Consider the following 18225-nt stretch of genomic DNA (forward strand, 5'->3'; position numbering starts at 1 on the left):
TCTTGGCTCTGTATGTGGACAGTGTGTGCAGCTCAAATTTCCCTCAGATGGTCATGCCACAGGGATATATTCTTCAGGCTATAGAGTCACATGCCTAGACATCAAAGTGCCCATGGCTGACCTTTTGGAAGGACAGCTCTTCCCTAGCCCCACCTTGATGGCTATGACTGCATTCAGACCTCGCAAAAGGCTTCCTCACAGCACAATGTGAGCAATGTCAGTTTTTATAGGTTTCAGAAGTAATACTGCTTCAAGGAGTCAACAACCATGCGAGTTGAATGAATGGAGTGAAATGACTAAATAGATAGGTGGATTAATGAATGAATGGGTGAGTGAATGAATGTTTTAGCCCATCATTATCTTTCTTTTTAAGATTTCACTATAGTTTTCTCAACATAAAAAGTAATGGCATCTAGGAACAACATATGTTCAATCTTTTAATCGGCTTAGGTCAGGAAAACTTTATAATCAGACACTCTGAATGATCAATGCTGACAAAAGGGAATCGTCAGGCTCCCCACTGCCCACCCTGACCCTACTACCCCTGCCGATACCAAATAATGTCCATATGTAAAGTGTTTAAGGACTGAAGTATACATAATTCACCTAAACTTTCCAAAGAATACCTTGTGATCAGTTCTGCCTCTATAAAAATATACACTTACAAAAGTACTTCTACAAAATCATGGTGTCTATTTTCTGAGGTTTGCATTATTAAAAAAAAAAAGGAAACTTTTAATATTAAGGGTGACCTATCCAGTCCCCATAGTTCCCATGGGTGGAATTTCTTCTTTCTTTATATACAAGGCATGACCAGAATGTGCTGAGGACATAACAGCAGGTAGCTAAAGCAGTTTCATGGAGCAGAGTATGAAAAAGGAAGTTTGGGGTCACGTAGCCATCCTGCTCTCATTAAAAGTATCATGAATCAGGAGTGAAGAAAAGCATTTTTATACTATTCTGCTGGATGTTTAAAAAGAAAGCAGGATGACTCATGACACAGTCATTGAACTATTCATCACAGCACAGTGATCTCTGGAATTTGCATTGATGCTTGATCTCATTCATCACTATACATTCAGTGGACAGTTTGACATTTCCTCCACAGAGGATTCAGTGAGATTTGGTCTGTAGAGTGTCAGCAGGGAAAGCTGATGGTATTCCTCTCTTGGTCTGGTCCATAGTTTCTCTTCAGGGTGCTGTCCTCTGATGAGGAGGGAGTGCCCTGGGGGCTTGGTGTGCAACATTGGGCTAGATGGCAGGGACACAGAGCTTCTGGAGGAAAAACGCTCACTCTCCCTTGGGGAAGACTGGTTGCGCTTACTTGGCTCCACAGGTGTTGATGTTTTTCCCATCAACTGCATCTTCCACCAGGGAAATGTGGTAATCAGTAGAAAGAGTGAAATGAGAAATACAGCCGACTAGACCTCTCAAATATTGCCTATTTGTATGCAGAGCAATTTCCTTCATTCCACCTGCCAGGGAAGGAGACAGAATGAATCCAAGGTGAGGTCACAAGGCTAGAGAATCACAATATCTCACAGTTGGGATTTAAATTTGACCATCTTTCTGCCCTTTGAGACCAAAAAGAAAAAATAATTCTAATTCCTTTTCCATATGACAGCCCCTTAAATATTTGAAAAGTTAGCTATCATGACTACCATTCCCAATCCCCTTCCTCAAGTCTGTTTTTCTGCTCTAAACATTCTAGTTCTTTCCCATGAATTCAAGACTTTTCACAGTACTAATTTTTTTTTTCTAGTGGCTATGGGGCTTCTCAAATGATTGAAGAACCATAGATTTATAGCTAGAAAGACTTCAGAGGTCATACTGTCCAGTGCTCTCATTTTTAGAGAAAAGGAAACTGAGACCCTGAGAGATGAAGTGGTTTGCTCTAGTTCAAAGAGACAATGTCAGAGTTAGAACTCAATTGTCTTTCTCTGGCTGTGACCCCCATTACTGAGTTGAGTATTAGAGATGTTCTGATCAGGAAAGAACATAATGAGACAGTTGTTTCTCTAGTTCTAGATGCTTCACATTCCCTAATCTTTCCAGTTTTCTTGAGTATGCTAGCAGGGCTGATGTACTACTGTCTCTACAGATTGATCTATCTCTGTGATCAATTGAACAAAAGTGAGAAGGGCTGAATCTCAAGCTGACTACTTAGAATTTCACATTCATCTCTCATATGATTAATTGTGTCAAAGGGTATGCACAATTTTATTGCCCTTTGGATACAATTCTAAATTGTTCTCTAGAACAGTTGGATCAGTTCATAACTCCACCAACAATGCATTAGCATCTCATTATTCTCACTTCTTCTCCAACATTTATTTTTTTTAACTAACATTGATTTCTTTTCTATTATCCAATCCTGTGATTAACTGTGAAGGTGTCAGTTAGTTGGGTAAAATATATGACATTCATTTATATTGTAGTTAAATCCCTGGAACAAAATGATCATTGGGAGAGTTTTCAACTGGAAAGATTTCAATCAGTCAGTCAATAAATATTAATTTCATTGAAATGTAGAATATTAGTAGAGGTTAGATCAGCTTCAAATCAAATGAGTTAGCAAATACATTTAGTATTTTTCTATTAATTCCATTTTTAAAATTTTGTTAACCCTGAAGGAGGGATATTTTAATTTTTTTGTGATTACATGGAGGAAAACTGGAGATTCTCCTAAGTCTTTGCTGGATTGGGGAGATGTGTCTGGGAACAGAAGAATGTCTCCTTTAACTGGGTGGTGCCTGGTTTTGGCAGGTTCTTGTTTTCCTAACAAGAAAAGCTTTGTTTCTCCAAGGGGTTGGCCCAAAGCATAAAGGGGTCCAAACAAGTCCCTTCCAGATCCTATTTCCAGCCAAGAGTTGAGTGTGGAAGAATTAAAGACCTCCCAAACTTCCTGCCTGTCATTTATTTGACTTTAGTCACTGGAACCCAGCTATAGGGAATCCACACCTAGACTTACAGGAAACACCAACATAAACAAAAACCTTAAACTGTAGCCAAGTGTCACCAAACTCACTTACCTACATAAAGATCTCCATTGATATTCAGCTGCCTCATAAGTCCAGGGGATTTGCCAGTTCTAGCTCCATAGTCATCCACAGTTATCTTCCCAGACTGGCCATCCCTGGAAAGACAGTCATGGTTACTTTATAGAAGCATCTAATGAAGGATAAGGATTAAGCAAGAGAACAATGCCCCAAACCTGGTGTTTGCTAGAGTTTTTAATACTTGAATTCTACTTCTGGCATTCAGGGTGGTATTGAGGAACATAGAAGCCAAAGGGGATTTGAAAAGCAAAATGAACATCTATCTTCTGGCTCAATGAACAACTATGGTCCTTCTTTCTCCCTTACACTCCCAATGAACTATATAAAACAAGTTAAAGAGAACAAATATCTCTGCCCTGAGATGAGAGCTCAGTTTGAAGCTTTTTTTTGCTTATTCGTTTAACTATCCCTTGCTATGTCCGAGATTTGGTAGACATGACCCTTTGTTGGAAAGGAGAAAAGAGAGGGAGAGAGGAGAGAAAAAAGGAGAAGAGTAGAGAAGAAGAGAAGAGAAAAGGAAGGGGGAAAGAAAAGCGAGAGGAGAAAGAGACAGACAGACACAGAAAGAGAGAAGGAGACAGAGACAGAGACAGACAGACAGACACACACACATACACACACACACACACAGAGAGAGAGAGAGAGAGAGAGAGAGAGAGAGAGAGAGAGAGAGAGAATCATTAGATCTCCTTTAAATTTTTTCAAAAAGTAAGAGAATACCAATTTGCTCACCAGTACTTAGTCAGTAGATAGAAGTGACTCCTTAGCCTGACTCTGAAGTGAAGAATATTATACAGGACAAGTAAGTTTGAGTGATGGGGGGAGGGTGAGATAGAATGGAAGTAAAATGTCATACATTGTTCATGAATTGCATTTCATACTTAGAAGACCAGGAGTAAGAAAGCCTTCAAGTGGGAGTCTGGGGCACCCAGAGTTAAATACAAAATATTTAGTTCAGGAGAGCTGAGTCCTGAAATGTTGGGACAATGACACAGGACCCCCAATGGGAAGCAATGTATGTATATGAATGTACAGGAATAGGGTTGAATGCGGCAGAGATATTGTTCAGAGAATGGGAGATGGTGCTAAATCCAAAGTCAGATTCCTGTTTTTTGACTCTGATTGCCTCAAAGGATGGCTCTTACTCACCTGACAGCTTTCACTCTGTGCCACCGGCCATCATTAAAGGATCCATTCACTGCAATGGAAACAACACCACTGCCCAAGTTGTAACTAGAAGAATAGTTGAGGAAGAAGAGAGCAGAGAAAAGAGTTAAACTTGAGAACACAATTCAGTCTTGTGCCCACTGGCTATAATGTAAACACAAGGGTTTAATATGGAACTTAGAATATCATTTTCCCATGGATGACACATTAAAGATGATGGAACACTTTCCAAGATAGTTCACAAAGTCCTACTGAATCCATAATATCTCTGAAGTTTTTTTTAATTAAGAGAATTATTTCAGTTAAACTTAAACACCATTTATAATACAGTTTCTATTCCATCTCAGGACGCCCATCACACCTACATCCCTGATTCACTAGTAACACCAGAATCAAGAAGGTTTTTTTTTTTTGACAGGAGTGTCTGGGGTCAGGAAAGGAGGAAGAAGGAGAGAAGCAACTTGCTGACCTTTCATGTCAGAGAAGTTCTTAATGTTTAGTGTGTCCTGAGTCCCTTTGGCAGTCTGGCAAAGCCTAAAGATTCCTTCTTGGAATAAAGTTTTTAAATGTATAAAATAAAATATATAAGATTACAAAAGAAACCAATTATATTGAAATGCAACAATCAAAATATTAAAAAGAATAATGATCCCAGGTGAAAAACTCATGCTCTTGTGGTAGGGTGTAGTGACTTGGAGGCTAGAAAACTGGGGTTCAGATCCTGACTCTGACATTCACTAGCTGTGTGATCCTACACAAGACACAATTCATCTGAGCTCCAGTTCCCTTGCTGTAAAATGGGGGAACACCACTTCATAAGGCTGTCGTGAATTTCAGATGAAGTAATAAATGTAAAATGCTTTCATAAACTTTAATGTCCCATAGAAATTGTCAGTTATTATTACATTGACCTAGGAGCAAGCACTTTTCTACGGTTTTATCCATTTAGAGAGAATAGGGCAGCTAGGTGACCAGGTAGATAGAGCATCAGGCCTGGAGTAAGGAAGACCTGAGTTCAAATCCAAACACAGACACTGATTAGCTGTGTGACCATAGGTGAGTTACTTAAGCCTATTTGCCTCAGTTTCCTCATTTGTAAAGTGAGCTGGAGAAGGAAATGGTATCTCTGCCAAGAAAACCCCCAAAATGGTCATGAAGAATTGAATGTGATTGAAAATGATTAAACAACACAAAGAGAGAATAACACCCTAAAGCAATATTTTTCTCCAACCCAATTTTAGAGAAACAAAAGATGTAATAATGGACAAGCCCACACAATAAACCTGTCTGCACTGGTTGTTCACAGTATGTGAATTCAGCCAAAGCAAAAACCTAAAAACTTCTTGACTTCTTACAGATCAAGAACAGAGAGAGTTCAATGAACTAGGGTCCACATTTGACTCATGAGTTAAAGTTGGATTTTATATTTTTAAATATAATTTTAATATATTAAAAACCCATTTATTTTAATTAAAAAATTTAGTTTGCCATTTGAGAATGGCAAAGACCATGCCTAACCCACAAAAATGCCTGTCTCCTCTATCCCAAACACAAACATAAGACAAACAACAACAAAAAACTTCCTTCTGTGGTTCATTGTGATATCATCCTGTATTAATCTTGCCTTTTTTAACCATACTCTTAGGGGAGAAAAGGCTTCTCTACTTGTTGCTTTCATTTTCTCTCCTTTCACTCATTTCTCAATACTTGTAGTCTGGTTTTTGACCATCATTCAATTGAAACTTATCTCTCCGAAGTTACCTGTTATCCCTAAACTGCCAAGTCTAATGAACTTTTGTCAAATCTTAACTTTCTTGACCTCTCTGCAATCTTTGACCCTGCTGATCCTTTTCCCCTCTCCAGGTTTTCAAATAACTACTTCTCTTGGTTCTCATCATATCTGTCTGCCTGTTGTTTTCTAATCTCCTTGACTGGCTATCATCACACCATCAGCCCATGGCTGTTGACTCTTCATTCCCTACATTCTTTTACTGGTAAATTCATCAGCTCCCTTAGGTTTAGTTTTCATCTCTATTCAAATAACTCCCAGATCCATTTTTCTAGCTCCAGTATTTCTTTAGTGCTGTAAACTAAATGTCACACACAAAAAAATCTCATATATCCAAAACAAAATTCATTGCCTTCATCCCTTTTTTCCCCAACAACTCATCCAATATCCTACATCTTTTTTTTGTTAAGTTTTTGCAAGGCAATGGGGTTAAGTGACTTATCCAAGGCCACACAGCTAGGTAATTACTAAGTGTCTGAGGCCAGATTTGAACTCAGGTACTCCTGACTCCAGGGCCAGTGCTCTGTGCACTGTGTGCCACCTAGTCACCCCCCTTTTTTTCTATTGAGAGAATCACCATTCTTTCAGTCTCCTGGGTTCACAACATTCATGTTATCCTTAATTTCTCATTCACTTGCAATCCACATTTTGCCATTTCTACTTCTAGAACATCTCTTGAGTCTACCTCTTTCTCACTATTCATAGCAACCTCCTTAGTTCAGGTTCTTTTACAGTTCTTGCCTTATCATCTTTTGCAATAGTCCCCCTGCCATATCTCTCTCCACTCTAGCTTATTCTTTATATATCTACCAAAGTGCTTTTTCCTTAGGTGCAGTTATTAAGCAAGATACTTCCCTATTGAATAAATCTCCTATTGCCTTGTCTGAGTGAGATAAAATATGAACTCTTCTATTTGACATCTAAAGTCCTTCACAATTTGGTCCTAACCTAACCTACCTTTCTAGCCTTTATATATATATACATCCTTTTCCTACTTTAAGCTATCTAGTCAAATTGGTCATTTGGGTGTTCCTCATAGAAGACTCTTTAGTCTCCATTTCCATGCTCTTGCACTCTGTCTGCCAGATATGCAATGTATTTATTTCATGTCTGTCTCACAGAATCCCTTCCTTCTTTTAAGACTGAAAGAGAACAAAAGGACTGAGAAATGAGTGAGAGGAGAGAAAGTGGAGGCAACAAGTATAGAAGACTTTTTCCTAGGAGTCTGGGTGAAAAATATGGTTGATAGCATGGTAAGATGGATAGAACTACAGAACTATAATAAAAATCTACAGAGGAAAAAATATTCAGGAGGAGAAATTGATTGACAGGGTCAAATGCTGCCAAAGTTGAGGGTAATAAGGATTGAGAAAAATTCATCAGGTTTGACAATTAAGAGATCATTGACAATTATGGAGAAGGCAGTTTCAGTTGAGTGAAGCCAAAAGCTAGAAAACCAGGTTTAGGAAAGTATGAGAAGAAACAAAGTAGAGTTATTAATTACAGACAATTTTTCAATGTATTTAGGAATGATGATGAAGAAGAAAGATAGCTAACAATGCTGGTCAGATCAAATAAGGGTTTTTTTAGGGATTGGGTGACAGTAAGAAAGGAGAGAAGCGGGAGAAAGGAGAGAAAGAAGAAAAAAAGGAGAAAGAGAAGAGGGAAAGAGGAGAGAAAGAATGATGGTAGGGACAATTTGCTAGAGAAATTAGGAGGGAATGAAATCAAACACATATAGAGGAGCTTGCCTTAGCAAGGAGAAAGTTTGTGCCTCTTTATCTGAAACCAGACTAAAGGAGGAGATAGTGGAAGATGTCTTAATGAAGATGTGAGGAGGACAGAATGAGGAGCCTCTTGGCAAATGGTCTCAATTTTTTAGGAGAGCTATGAATGTGGAGGAGGAGAGGCTATGAAAGACTTGAGTAGGGACAAAATGTTCAGTGAAAAACAGCATGACCTAGAGCACAAAGTATGGCCTTGGCATCAGTAACATTTAGGTTTAATGCCTACCTAGAATTTATTAGGTGTGTGACCATGAGCAAGTCCCTTAACTTTTCAGTGCTCTCTATAATTCTTTAAGTCCATATTATAAGATCTGTATCAATGAAAGGGGGGAAAAATAAGACAAAATATCACTTAGATCCCATTAGAAGTAGGTATTTTCCAAAAAAGTTATTTAAGAAGATTTTAATGTAAGAATCCTACCCATTTATTTAAAGTTTAAGAACTTGTTCTAAAGCCTTCAATTTCCCTAGTGAAAAGGGCTGCAAAACTTAGAAGTCATATCACCAAGGACAGCAAGTCCGAGAGATCTAATTGTCAGTGGGTCCCAGAATAAGTCAGTGTTCTAGTCTGGAATAAGTTTACCTTGAATTAGACTATGGATCAGACTGTCCCTTTATTCTTCAAAAAATTCTGTTGTTTTTTGTATTTTTCTAATATTCTTTTCCTCTATCAAGTGATTTCTTGTTTGGGGCTGCTTAGATGGAGCCACAGATTTCATTATTTTCTGGCCAAATGATTCTTGAATGAATAAGTAAATGAATGAATGAGTAAGAGGCAGGACTGAGAAACTGGTGGGCAGAAACCAATTGCACTATAAAAATCATTGTTTTCTTTATTGCATGAAAATGTCACCGGAGGGATAACTTTTCTTGAAATAATTCTTTATAATTTGGCCACATACAGAGACTTATGAGTCCATCTCAGCTTAAGAAGTTTAATTCCCTCAGGCAGATTGATGGCTATTGGGAAAAGATCCTAGGAACTGCATGCTGGGCATCATCAATAATGTAATGATTGCTCATAGTCTCATATTTGTCTAGCCTTTAATTTTTCAGAGCTTTTCCATGTGATCTCACTTGATCTGCATAACTTAGGGGAATAGGACAGGTCTTATATCTATGCATATCTCTGCAGTTGGTACAAAGAACAATTTTGAACTCATAAGAACCTTTATAACTTCTAAGCTTTCCCCTTTCCGACTGTTACTAAACCTCCCCTGTTTCTTATTTCCATTGTAGTGTTTTGATGTGTCGTTAAGTGATGTTCTTGATGTTTGTTGTTCAGTGGCTTCAGTCATATCTGACTTTTCATGACTCCATTTGAGGCTTTCTTGGAATAGATTCTGCAGTGGTTTGCTATTTCTTCCTCCAGCTCATTTGATAGTATATGTCTGAGATCAAATTTGTTTGAACTCACAGCAATGAATCTTCTTGACTCCAGTATGGACACTACCCACTGCACCACCTAGCTGCCTCTAGTGTTTTGGACTAACCTCTACTAAAACACCAGAAGGGGTGGTGTTGCATTTGAGGAAGCAAGGAAATGGATGGGGAAGAAGGAAGGACCCTAATCTATTCCCTGGAAGGACTGGGGTGGGGAGGAGAATATTGATGTCAGAGATCATGGTTCAGTGGAAAGAATACTAGATTTGTAGTCAGAAGAACTAGGTTCAAACCTTGATTTTGCTGTTTACACCTAAGTTTTGATTAGTATGAAAAAGGAATTATACTTTCTGTAGAGAGGGAACTGATGTTGTTTGTCCTTAGTTCTTGAAGACAATCAGTGACATCAGGAAGGTGATGTCATGACATGTAAGTGAACTGGATTTAAGTGAGAGGGGGCTGTTTAAAGTCACCAACCTCATTCTTTCTTCTGGGTTCATCTGGGTCCGGGGCAAGATATAGATCAGGAGGACTGGAAGTGCCCTCAAAGAAACATTGAGTGTCAGACCTGAGGTCATAAAGGCCTTGGCTCAAATTTGGTCCCAGACCCTTCTTACATCTATCACTCTGTCTGCCTCAGTTTCCTCAACAGCAAAATGAAGATAATAACAGTTCCTAACTTCCAGGCTGTTTGTGGATTTCCAATGAGATAATATTTGTAAAATCCCTAGTACATAGTAGATACTTCATAAATGCTTGGGTTTTTTCCCTGAGTGATCTTAAGCAAGTTTCAACTTCCCTGGGCCTTGGTTTCCTCATATGTGAAATGCACTAGATGACTTCAGGGGCTGTTGCAGCTCCATATTTTGGTTTTATGATCCTATATACAGCCCTGAACTTTACCTGGGAACTCAGAAACCTAGAAAAAGAGGGGCAGTGATGGCAATAAGTGTGTGTGTGTGTGTGTGAAAAATGGCTAGTAATTCATAAGACCTAGAGCTGGCAGAGCCTTTAGAGAACATCTAGTTGATTCCCTTTCATTAACAAAGGTGGATAGCAAATCCCAAAGAGATGAAGAGTTGAATTTAGCTCTTCTAACTCTTCCACTAAATTATATACTTCTCCTACCTTCCAGATCCTGGAGTTGCTATTCTGCTCAGTCTTGGGGGGGTCTCACAGGAAACCCCCACCTTCCACCCCCAGCCACAGCAAGATTTAAGTGCCAAACAGGTGGAATGGGAAGGAATGTGGAGAAGGAGGGAATGGTACTGGGGGGAGTGAGCCTTTGACTTAGGTCAACTGGATTTCTTCATTAGTGCTACTTTCATGCAGAAAGGAAAATACTTTATGGTCAATTTTCAGAAATTTGAGAAAGAAATTATAATAAGCCAGTTGTTTCTGGGAAAGGGGGAGTCGTCAAAAAGGTATCAAGAGACTGGGGAAAGGTGGGGTGGTAGCTATGGAGTCCTTTTCGAGAGCAGGCCAGACTTGAAGGAGCTGGAGAGGCTGACCTGCTAAGAGGTTGAAGGGGAGGAAGTTGGCCTGTAAAGGAGTTGGGGTGATCGGTTTGTAAGGGGCTGGAGTGGGGAGCAGGCTGGCCTGTTAAGAGACTTGGGGGCTGGCCTGCTAAGGGACTAGAGGGGTGGGGGCTGTCCTGTTAAGGAGCTGGGAGGCTGGCTTGCTAAGAGGCTGGGAGGTTGGCCTGTTAAGGAGCTGGGGGGGAGGGGAGGTTGGCATGTTAAGAGGCTTGGCGGGGGCAGGGAGGAAGTTGGCCTGTAAAGGAACTAGGAGGCAAGTCTGTTAAGTTGGGGGGCTGGCCTGCTAACAGACTGGGAGGTTGACCTGCTAAGGGGCTGGCTGGCATGGGGGTGAGACTGCTCTGTTAAGAGGTTGGGGGACTAGCCTGCTAAGAAGCTGGGGAGGGGAGGAGGTTGGCCTATTAAGGAGCTGGGGGACTGGCCTGCTAAAAGGACTATGGCGAGGGGGGGGGGGGGGGGCTGGCCTATTGAATTGGGAGAATCAAGTTTCCCCATAATTGTATTGTCCCTCTACAAGACAAAAAGTGGATAGCTTTCAGCTGTTAGATTGGGGTGAGAGTGGGCAGGTTCCCACCCAGGGCAGGAGCTACTGTTTCAGTTCCCATTTTTGGTCACAATCATGCACTTAAGGCCTTTTGCAAGGTTAACCACAGGAAAACCACAAGAAAATGGCCTTCCAGCAAGGAGTCTGAATAAGCCCAGTTACGGTGTTTGCTGTCTGGGGGCCAGTCCGGCAGAGGGGAACAAAGCTGATGTGAATTAATGTAGCAAAGCTGAATTTTATAAGAATTGTAATTCTCCAGCAAAGTGTTATCTCACTAAGTAGGTACCCCTTGGACTCTCTGACTCCATTCCTGGTGCATCTCAGAGGCCCCTAGCTCTTTCCTTCCTCACCTTGAAAATCTTTTCCATTTACTTTGTTTACATTATGCCTTTCCTTATCTATGCATATTTAATTTCCCAGCCCCTACCTCCCCTCCCAAATAAAATGTAAACTGCTTGGGGGCAGGGACTGCTTTAGTTTCTGTCTTTATATTCACAGCATCTATCACAAAGTCTCTCTCAGTCTCAAAAATAAGCTCAGAGTTGGAACTAGAAGGGACCTGAGAGGTCATTTGGTCAAATCTTATTTCATAGATGAGGAAACAGTCCCAGAGGTTAAGAGTTTTGCCCATGGTCACATAGCTAGGAAGTGTTTAGAATGGGATTTGAACCCAGATCTTCCTGACTCCAAGTCCAGCACTTTTTGGTGTCATTCCATACTGTCACATAGTATGCACTTTAAAAATGCTTGGCAGGCTAGGTGGGGCAGTGGTTAGAGCCCTAGACCTGGAGTTGGCCCACTTCCTGATCAAATCCAATCTTAGATACTTACTAACTGCCCAGTGACCCTGGGCAAGTCCTTAACCCTATTTGCTTCAATTCTCTCATCTATAACATGAGCCAGACAAGGAAGTAGCAAACACCTTTAGTATCTCTGCCAAAGAAAAGCCCAAATGGGGATAAAGAGTCAGACAAGATTGATTTAAAAAACTGAACAAGAAGAAAAAATGCTTGAAGAAGTAAATTGAATCAAAGTGAGCTGGGGCTAAAGACATGTTCCTGCATATTAGAGAAGTGAAAGCTTATCATCTCTTTGCCCCAAACCAATACCTCTCCCCCACCCTCTCCTACCAGTGGTTCTGTCTATGGCAGTATAGTGTTGTTGTTTGGTCAAGTCCCCTTTCTGATTCCATTTGGGGATTTTTTTTTTTGGCAGAGAAACTGGAATGGTTTGCATTTTCCTTCTCCAGCTCATTTTACATATAGGGAAACTGAGACCAAGAGGACTAAGAGACCTGTTCAGGGTTATAAGCTAGTAGATATCTGAGGTCAGAATTGAATTTAGGAAGCTATGTCTTCCTGACTCCAGACCCAGAGCTCTATCCGCTATGCCACCTAGCCTACTAGATAGATAGATAGAGTGATAGATAGATAGATAGATAGATAGATAGATAGATAGATAGATAGCTGATAGATGATAGATAACATCCTGAGGTTGGAAAGGACAAATCACTACTTATACCTCAACCTCTCCCACTATTTCCAGGAAGTAAGCTTTAATAGTAGTCCATATCTTTGTTATGCTCCTCTTCTTTTCCCTTTCAATTTAACTTAATTCAGAAATATTTGTGGCACACCTGGGCAAGGGATGCTAGGGATTGGGATGGGTGGAAACAAATGGAAGACCCTGTTCTTGCCCAAAGAAGTTTATGATTTGGTCGGGAAGTTGAGATATCCAAGCAGAGACTGATGATAACTTGTGCTTGTGTGGAGAACTAAAGTGTCAGCCTGGAGGTCTATTACCCCTCCAGACAGATATATCTATGTCCATTCAATAAATTCAAGAGTAAATCTAAGGTAATAAAAACAAGTGGCACCTCACAATTATATAACAATTCTAATGATGTTGATTTTTCATTCTTGAAGAGGACCATGACATCAGAGAGATGATGCCATGACAAGCCCATGAATTGGATTTGAGTGGGGCAGGTGTGTGGTGCTGAATCACAGTCTCAATTTCTCCTCTGAAGCCATCTGGTTTCAGTGGCCAGATATGAATCAGAACAACTGGAGATGATCCTGTAAAACTTTTTTCCCTTTTTTTTTTTTGCAAGGCAATGGGGTTATGTGACTTGCCCAAGGTCACACAGCTAGTAAGTATGTTTGGTAATATTTTTTATTTTATATTATTACAATAATCTTGTTGTTAGAGTAATAATAAAACCCCTCCCTCCAAAAAAAGATGAGAAACCTCAAGATTAGTGAGAGAGAGAAAAAAAATATACTTCAGTCTGTGTTCAGATTCCAATGGTTCTGTCCCTGGGATGAACTGCCTTCCCCATCATAGCCACCAGAGAAGTTGCTTCAATATTTTTCCCACAGTTGCTATCACTAGCTGTATCCCCCCCCCCCCTCTCATCTATTCCATTCTCTCTCTTCTTTCACCATGTCCCTGTTCAAAAGTGTATTGTGTCTGAGTACCCTCTCCCGTGATCTGCCCTCTCTTCTATCACCTACTCCCTTACGTTCCCCCCACCATTCCCCCTTATCCTATCCCTTTTCTCTCATTTTTTCTCTAGGGTAAGATAGATTTCTATATTAAGTATGTATGTTATTTCCTCTCTGAGCCATTTCTGATGAAAACGAAAGCTTACTCATTCCCTTCGTCTTTCCCCATTCCACTCCATTGTAAAAGCTTTTTCTTGACTCTTATGTGAAATATCTTAGCCCCTTCTTCCTCTCCTTTCTCTTCCTCCCAGCACTTTCCTTTATCACCCATTGACCCCATCTTTTTACTATATTATACCATTATATTCAGCTCCTTCCTGTTACTTATCTATATATGTTCCTTCTAACTGCTCTTATAAATGAGAAGGTCCATGTTATAGGTATCTTCTTCTTATGCAGGAATACAAGCAGTTCAACATCATTAACTTCCTCATAATTAGTTCTTCTTGTCTACCTCCTCTATGGTTCTCCCAAGTCCTATACTTGGAGATCTGTTCAGCTCTGGTTGTTTCAATAGGAAAGTTTGAAAGTCCCCTGTTTCATTGAAAGTCAATCTTTTCCCCTGAAAGAGGATGTTTAGTTTTGCTGGGTAGTTGATTCTTGGTTGGAAACCATGCTCTTTTACCTTCTGGAATATCATATTCCAAGCCCTATGAGCCCTATGAGCTCTATGCTGCCAGACTCTGTGTAATCCTGACTTGAGCCATAGTAGTTGAATTGCTTGTTTCTGGCACCTTTTAGTATTTTCTCTTTGACTTGGAGGTTTTGGAGTTTGGCTATAATATTCCTGGAAGTTTTTCTTTTAGAAACACTTTCAAGGAGGTGATTGATGAATTCCTTCAATTTCTATTTTATCCTCTGCTTCTAGAATCCTAGGGCAATTTTGCTATATTATTTCTTGAAAAGTGAAGTTTAGGCTCTTTTTATGGTCATGACTTTCAGTGAATCCAATAAATTTTAAATTATCTCTCCTAGATCTGTTTTCAAGGTCAGTTGTTTTTCCAAAGAGATATTTCACATTTTCTTCTAATTTTTCTTTTTCTTTTTTGGTGTAGTTTTATTTCTTCCTGAGTTCTCACAAAGTCATCAGCTTCCTTTAGTTCCATTCTGCATTTGAAGGAGTTATTTTCTTCAGAGAGCTTTTTTATCCTCTTTTCCAGCAGGCCAATTCAGCTTTTTAAGGCATTCTTCTCATTTGCCTTTTTGTGTTGCTTTTTCCATTTGGTCCAAACTGGTTTTTAATATGTTATTTTTCTTCAGTATTTTTTTGTATTTCTTTCACCAAGTTACTGACTTGGTTTTCATGATTTATGTGCGTTGCTCTCATTTCTCCTCCCAATTTTTCCTCTACCTCCCTTAATTGTTTTTCAAAGTCATTTTTTTAGCTCATCCATAGCCTGAGCCCATTTTCTATTTCTGGTGGAGGTTTTAGATACTGAAGCTTCAATTTTGTCATCATCTGAGTATGTTTTTTGATCCTCCATGGGACCAAAGTAATTTTCTATGGTTAGATTCAAGGCTTGGGGTGGGGTTGGGATACCCCACTGGGACCTTAATTCCTCCAAGGTCTTATGAAAGGCTCTGACTGCTTTTTTGCCTTTGTTCAGGCCCACCTCTCTGCCCTGGAGCTGTGAGGAGTGTCCTTGCTCGTCTATGATGGTGTTGTGGGGGCCCAGACTGCAACCTGGATCTGAATGTGGGCAAACAGCTAAATCCTGCTCCAGGGAGAGCAGAGAGACCTCTGCAGTCTCCCCTGTTCCCCTTACTGTCTATGGGCTGAGAGTTCTTGATGGGCTGGGTGGGTCTGCGGACTCCTGCTGCAGGTTCTCACTGCAGGGCTGCTTTGTGGCCAGAGTTCTCTCACCACCCCTTTCATTTGTCCCTGATGATCCCTGGGCCAAGAGGTCTGGAAATTGGCCCTTCTGCCATGGACCCAAGAGCCTGGCTCAGCTGTGCTGTGGATGCTCTATGCTGCAGCCGTGGTTTGTCCAACTCCTGGTCCTGGTGGAGCACACCTTTTCTGCAGAACTTCTAAGTTGTCTTGGACTGGGAAATTGTATCACTCAAGTCTTTCTGTGGGTTCTGCCCCTCTAAATTTTGGCTAGAGTCATAATTTGACAGCTTTTGTAGTCTTTTAGGGAACAAGTTTCTGGGAATTCCTGCCTTCATGCCGCCATCTTGGCTTCACCCCATGTTGGGTAATTATTAAGTGTCTGAGGCCAAATTTGAACTCAGGTCCTTCTTAAATATTACTTACTTGAATTATAGGATCATAGATTTAGATCTAATAGAGGCTCCTGTGCCCATTTGACAGATGGAGAAACTGAGGCCTAAGGAAACATTAAATAATTTGCCCAAGGGCACAAAACTCAAGTCAGAGATGGTATTTGAACCTTATGTATTGTTATAATTGTTTTTTTTCCCTTAGGTTTTATTTTTTTCCAAGGCAAATGGGGTTAAGTGGCTTGCCCAAGGCCACACAGCTAGGGAATTAAGTGTCTGAGGCCGGATTTGAACTCAGGTACTCCTAACTCCAGGGCCCATGCTCTATCCACTGCACTACCTAGCTGTCCCTATAATTGGGTTTTAATTTAAATTGGTAGATTGCATTCCCACATAAAGTTTCCCCAAGCTGATGAAATTATCATTATGTTGTTGTTGTTGTTGTTCAGTTCTTGGGGAAGATACTGGAGTAGTTTGCTATTCCCTTCTCCAACTCATTTTACAGATGAGCTAAATGGGATAGAGAGACTTGTCTAGGATCATAAAACTAGTAAGTGTCGGAGGTCAGGTTTGGGCTCAGGTCTTCCTGACTCCTGGTGATCTATCTATTGTACCAACTAGCTGCCCCTGGTAAAATAATGGATTCTTTACATATTCCTGTCTTTGTAAAGATGAGGAAACTAGTGAACAAAGGAAAGGGGTATATCACTTTTGGCAGAGGAAAATAGTACAAGGGAAAGCAGGAAAGGGCAACTTTATAGTGAGGAGATTTGCTTGATTGGAGCAGAGAGCTTGCATTGCTGAGTGAAAATGAATAGAAAGATATAGACAGAAAAGGTGGGAAACTATATGGTAGAACAGAAAAAACAATGGATAGAGAGTCAAAGGACCTAGGTTCAAATTCTAACCCTACCACTTGCTACATGTTGGGACTCAGTGTCTTTTTCTGTAATATAAAGGGTTGAAATAAATGATTTCTAAAGGTATCCTGTAGCTAGCAGACATATGATACTTAGAAAGTCAGTATTTAATCAGAGGAAGAAAAAGTCAGGATAATTTTTCTGAGCATTTCAGTGTTATTGCACAAAAAGAGAAGTGCCCAACATATGGTTCACAGTACTCCTGAGTGCACCAAACTAGATTAAAGTATAATTGGAGAATATTTAACAAAATAAATAAAAATAGGACAAGACAGATTTCATATTACATTTTAAAACTAAGTCACTCTGCATCCTGCAGAGAATCTTATGCATGGATTAGTGGTCCTCGTTTCTATTTGAGTTTGACACCAGGGCCCTAAACCATAACTTGGGGGTAACATTCTTTTGTGGTCTGAAAAACCACAGACATCTTCCTTCTTCTTATTTCTCCTAAGGGAAGTGGAAAGAAGGAATTAGTTTATGTAAAATAACAACTTACTAGGAGAGACCAGAAAGTAAAGACAAGAAGATATAAAAAAGTACATAGGGTTAGCTAGATGGTGCAGTGGATGGAGTATTGGCCCTGAAGTCAGGAGGACCCGAGGTCAAATTTGCCTTCAGACACTTAATATTTGCTAGCTGTGTGACCTTGGGCAAGGCATTTAACTCCACTAATTTGCAAAATCCAAAGAAAAAAAAACACATACAATCATAGATGGTGAGTTGGAAGGCATCAGATGTCCCACCATAGGATCCCATTTTACAGATGAATAAACAGAGGCCCAGAGAAATGAATTGACTATTTTGAGGACACATAGGTAGCAAATGGCAGAGCCAGGAGTATTTGAACTGAATATCTCTCCCATCAGATCAAACATTCTTTCAGTTGTTCAATGTATGATAAATACTAGTATTTATCCCTCAGTAAAAAATAAAAAGAAAGCCCACACTTTCTTAGGCTTATAGAATTCCATATCTTATGAGACTCCCCTTCTATATTTTATCCTTTGTTGGCAATGATAATAGTGATTTTAGTTCTAGTACTTCATCATTTACCTGAACACAAGGGCTCCATCCTGAAGACCCAGAGAAATAAAGTCACTGTTGGGTCTCATGGGACTGTTTCCCCTCCACATCAGCAGCCCATCTTTGGCTGTGGTCTTAAATCTCATGAAGGCATTAGAACGTGATCCTGATACCCTGAAAAAGGGATGGGGCGGGGGGAAGAGAAGTTAAAAAAAACTTTGATTGAATGAATTCATTAATATCTCTTCTCCATGAACACTGTCTTGCCTGCCAGCCTTGAGC

The 18225-nt window shown here is 40.1% G+C and overlaps 1 protein-coding gene across 2 annotated transcripts in view; it reads right to left on the reverse strand.

Annotated features, from left to right (window-relative positions):
* Positions 1 to 433: 433 nt before the first annotated feature.
* The window catches only part of EGFLAM (EGF like, fibronectin type III and laminin G domains), a 236602-nt gene continuing 218810 nt past the window's right edge, over positions 434 to 18225 (reverse strand). For both annotated transcript variants that reach the window (XM_074207355.1, XM_074207354.1), the window contains 4 exons: positions 17974 to 18117; positions 4209 to 4292; positions 3033 to 3136; positions 434 to 1475 (listed from right to left, as the gene is read on the reverse strand). In XM_074207355.1, coding sequence (XP_074063456.1) covers positions 1321 to 1475; positions 3033 to 3136; positions 4209 to 4292; positions 17974 to 18117 — 487 coding nt within the window. In that variant the 3' untranslated portion in view covers positions 434 to 1320. The remainder of the gene's footprint in view (positions 1476 to 3032; positions 3137 to 4208; positions 4293 to 17973; positions 18118 to 18225) is intronic.

This window comes from Macrotis lagotis, chromosome X (assembly GCF_037893015.1).
Source record: "Macrotis lagotis isolate mMagLag1 chromosome X, bilby.v1.9.chrom.fasta, whole genome shotgun sequence".
NCBI classification, from domain to species: Eukaryota; Metazoa; Chordata; class Mammalia; order Peramelemorphia; family Peramelidae; genus Macrotis; species Macrotis lagotis.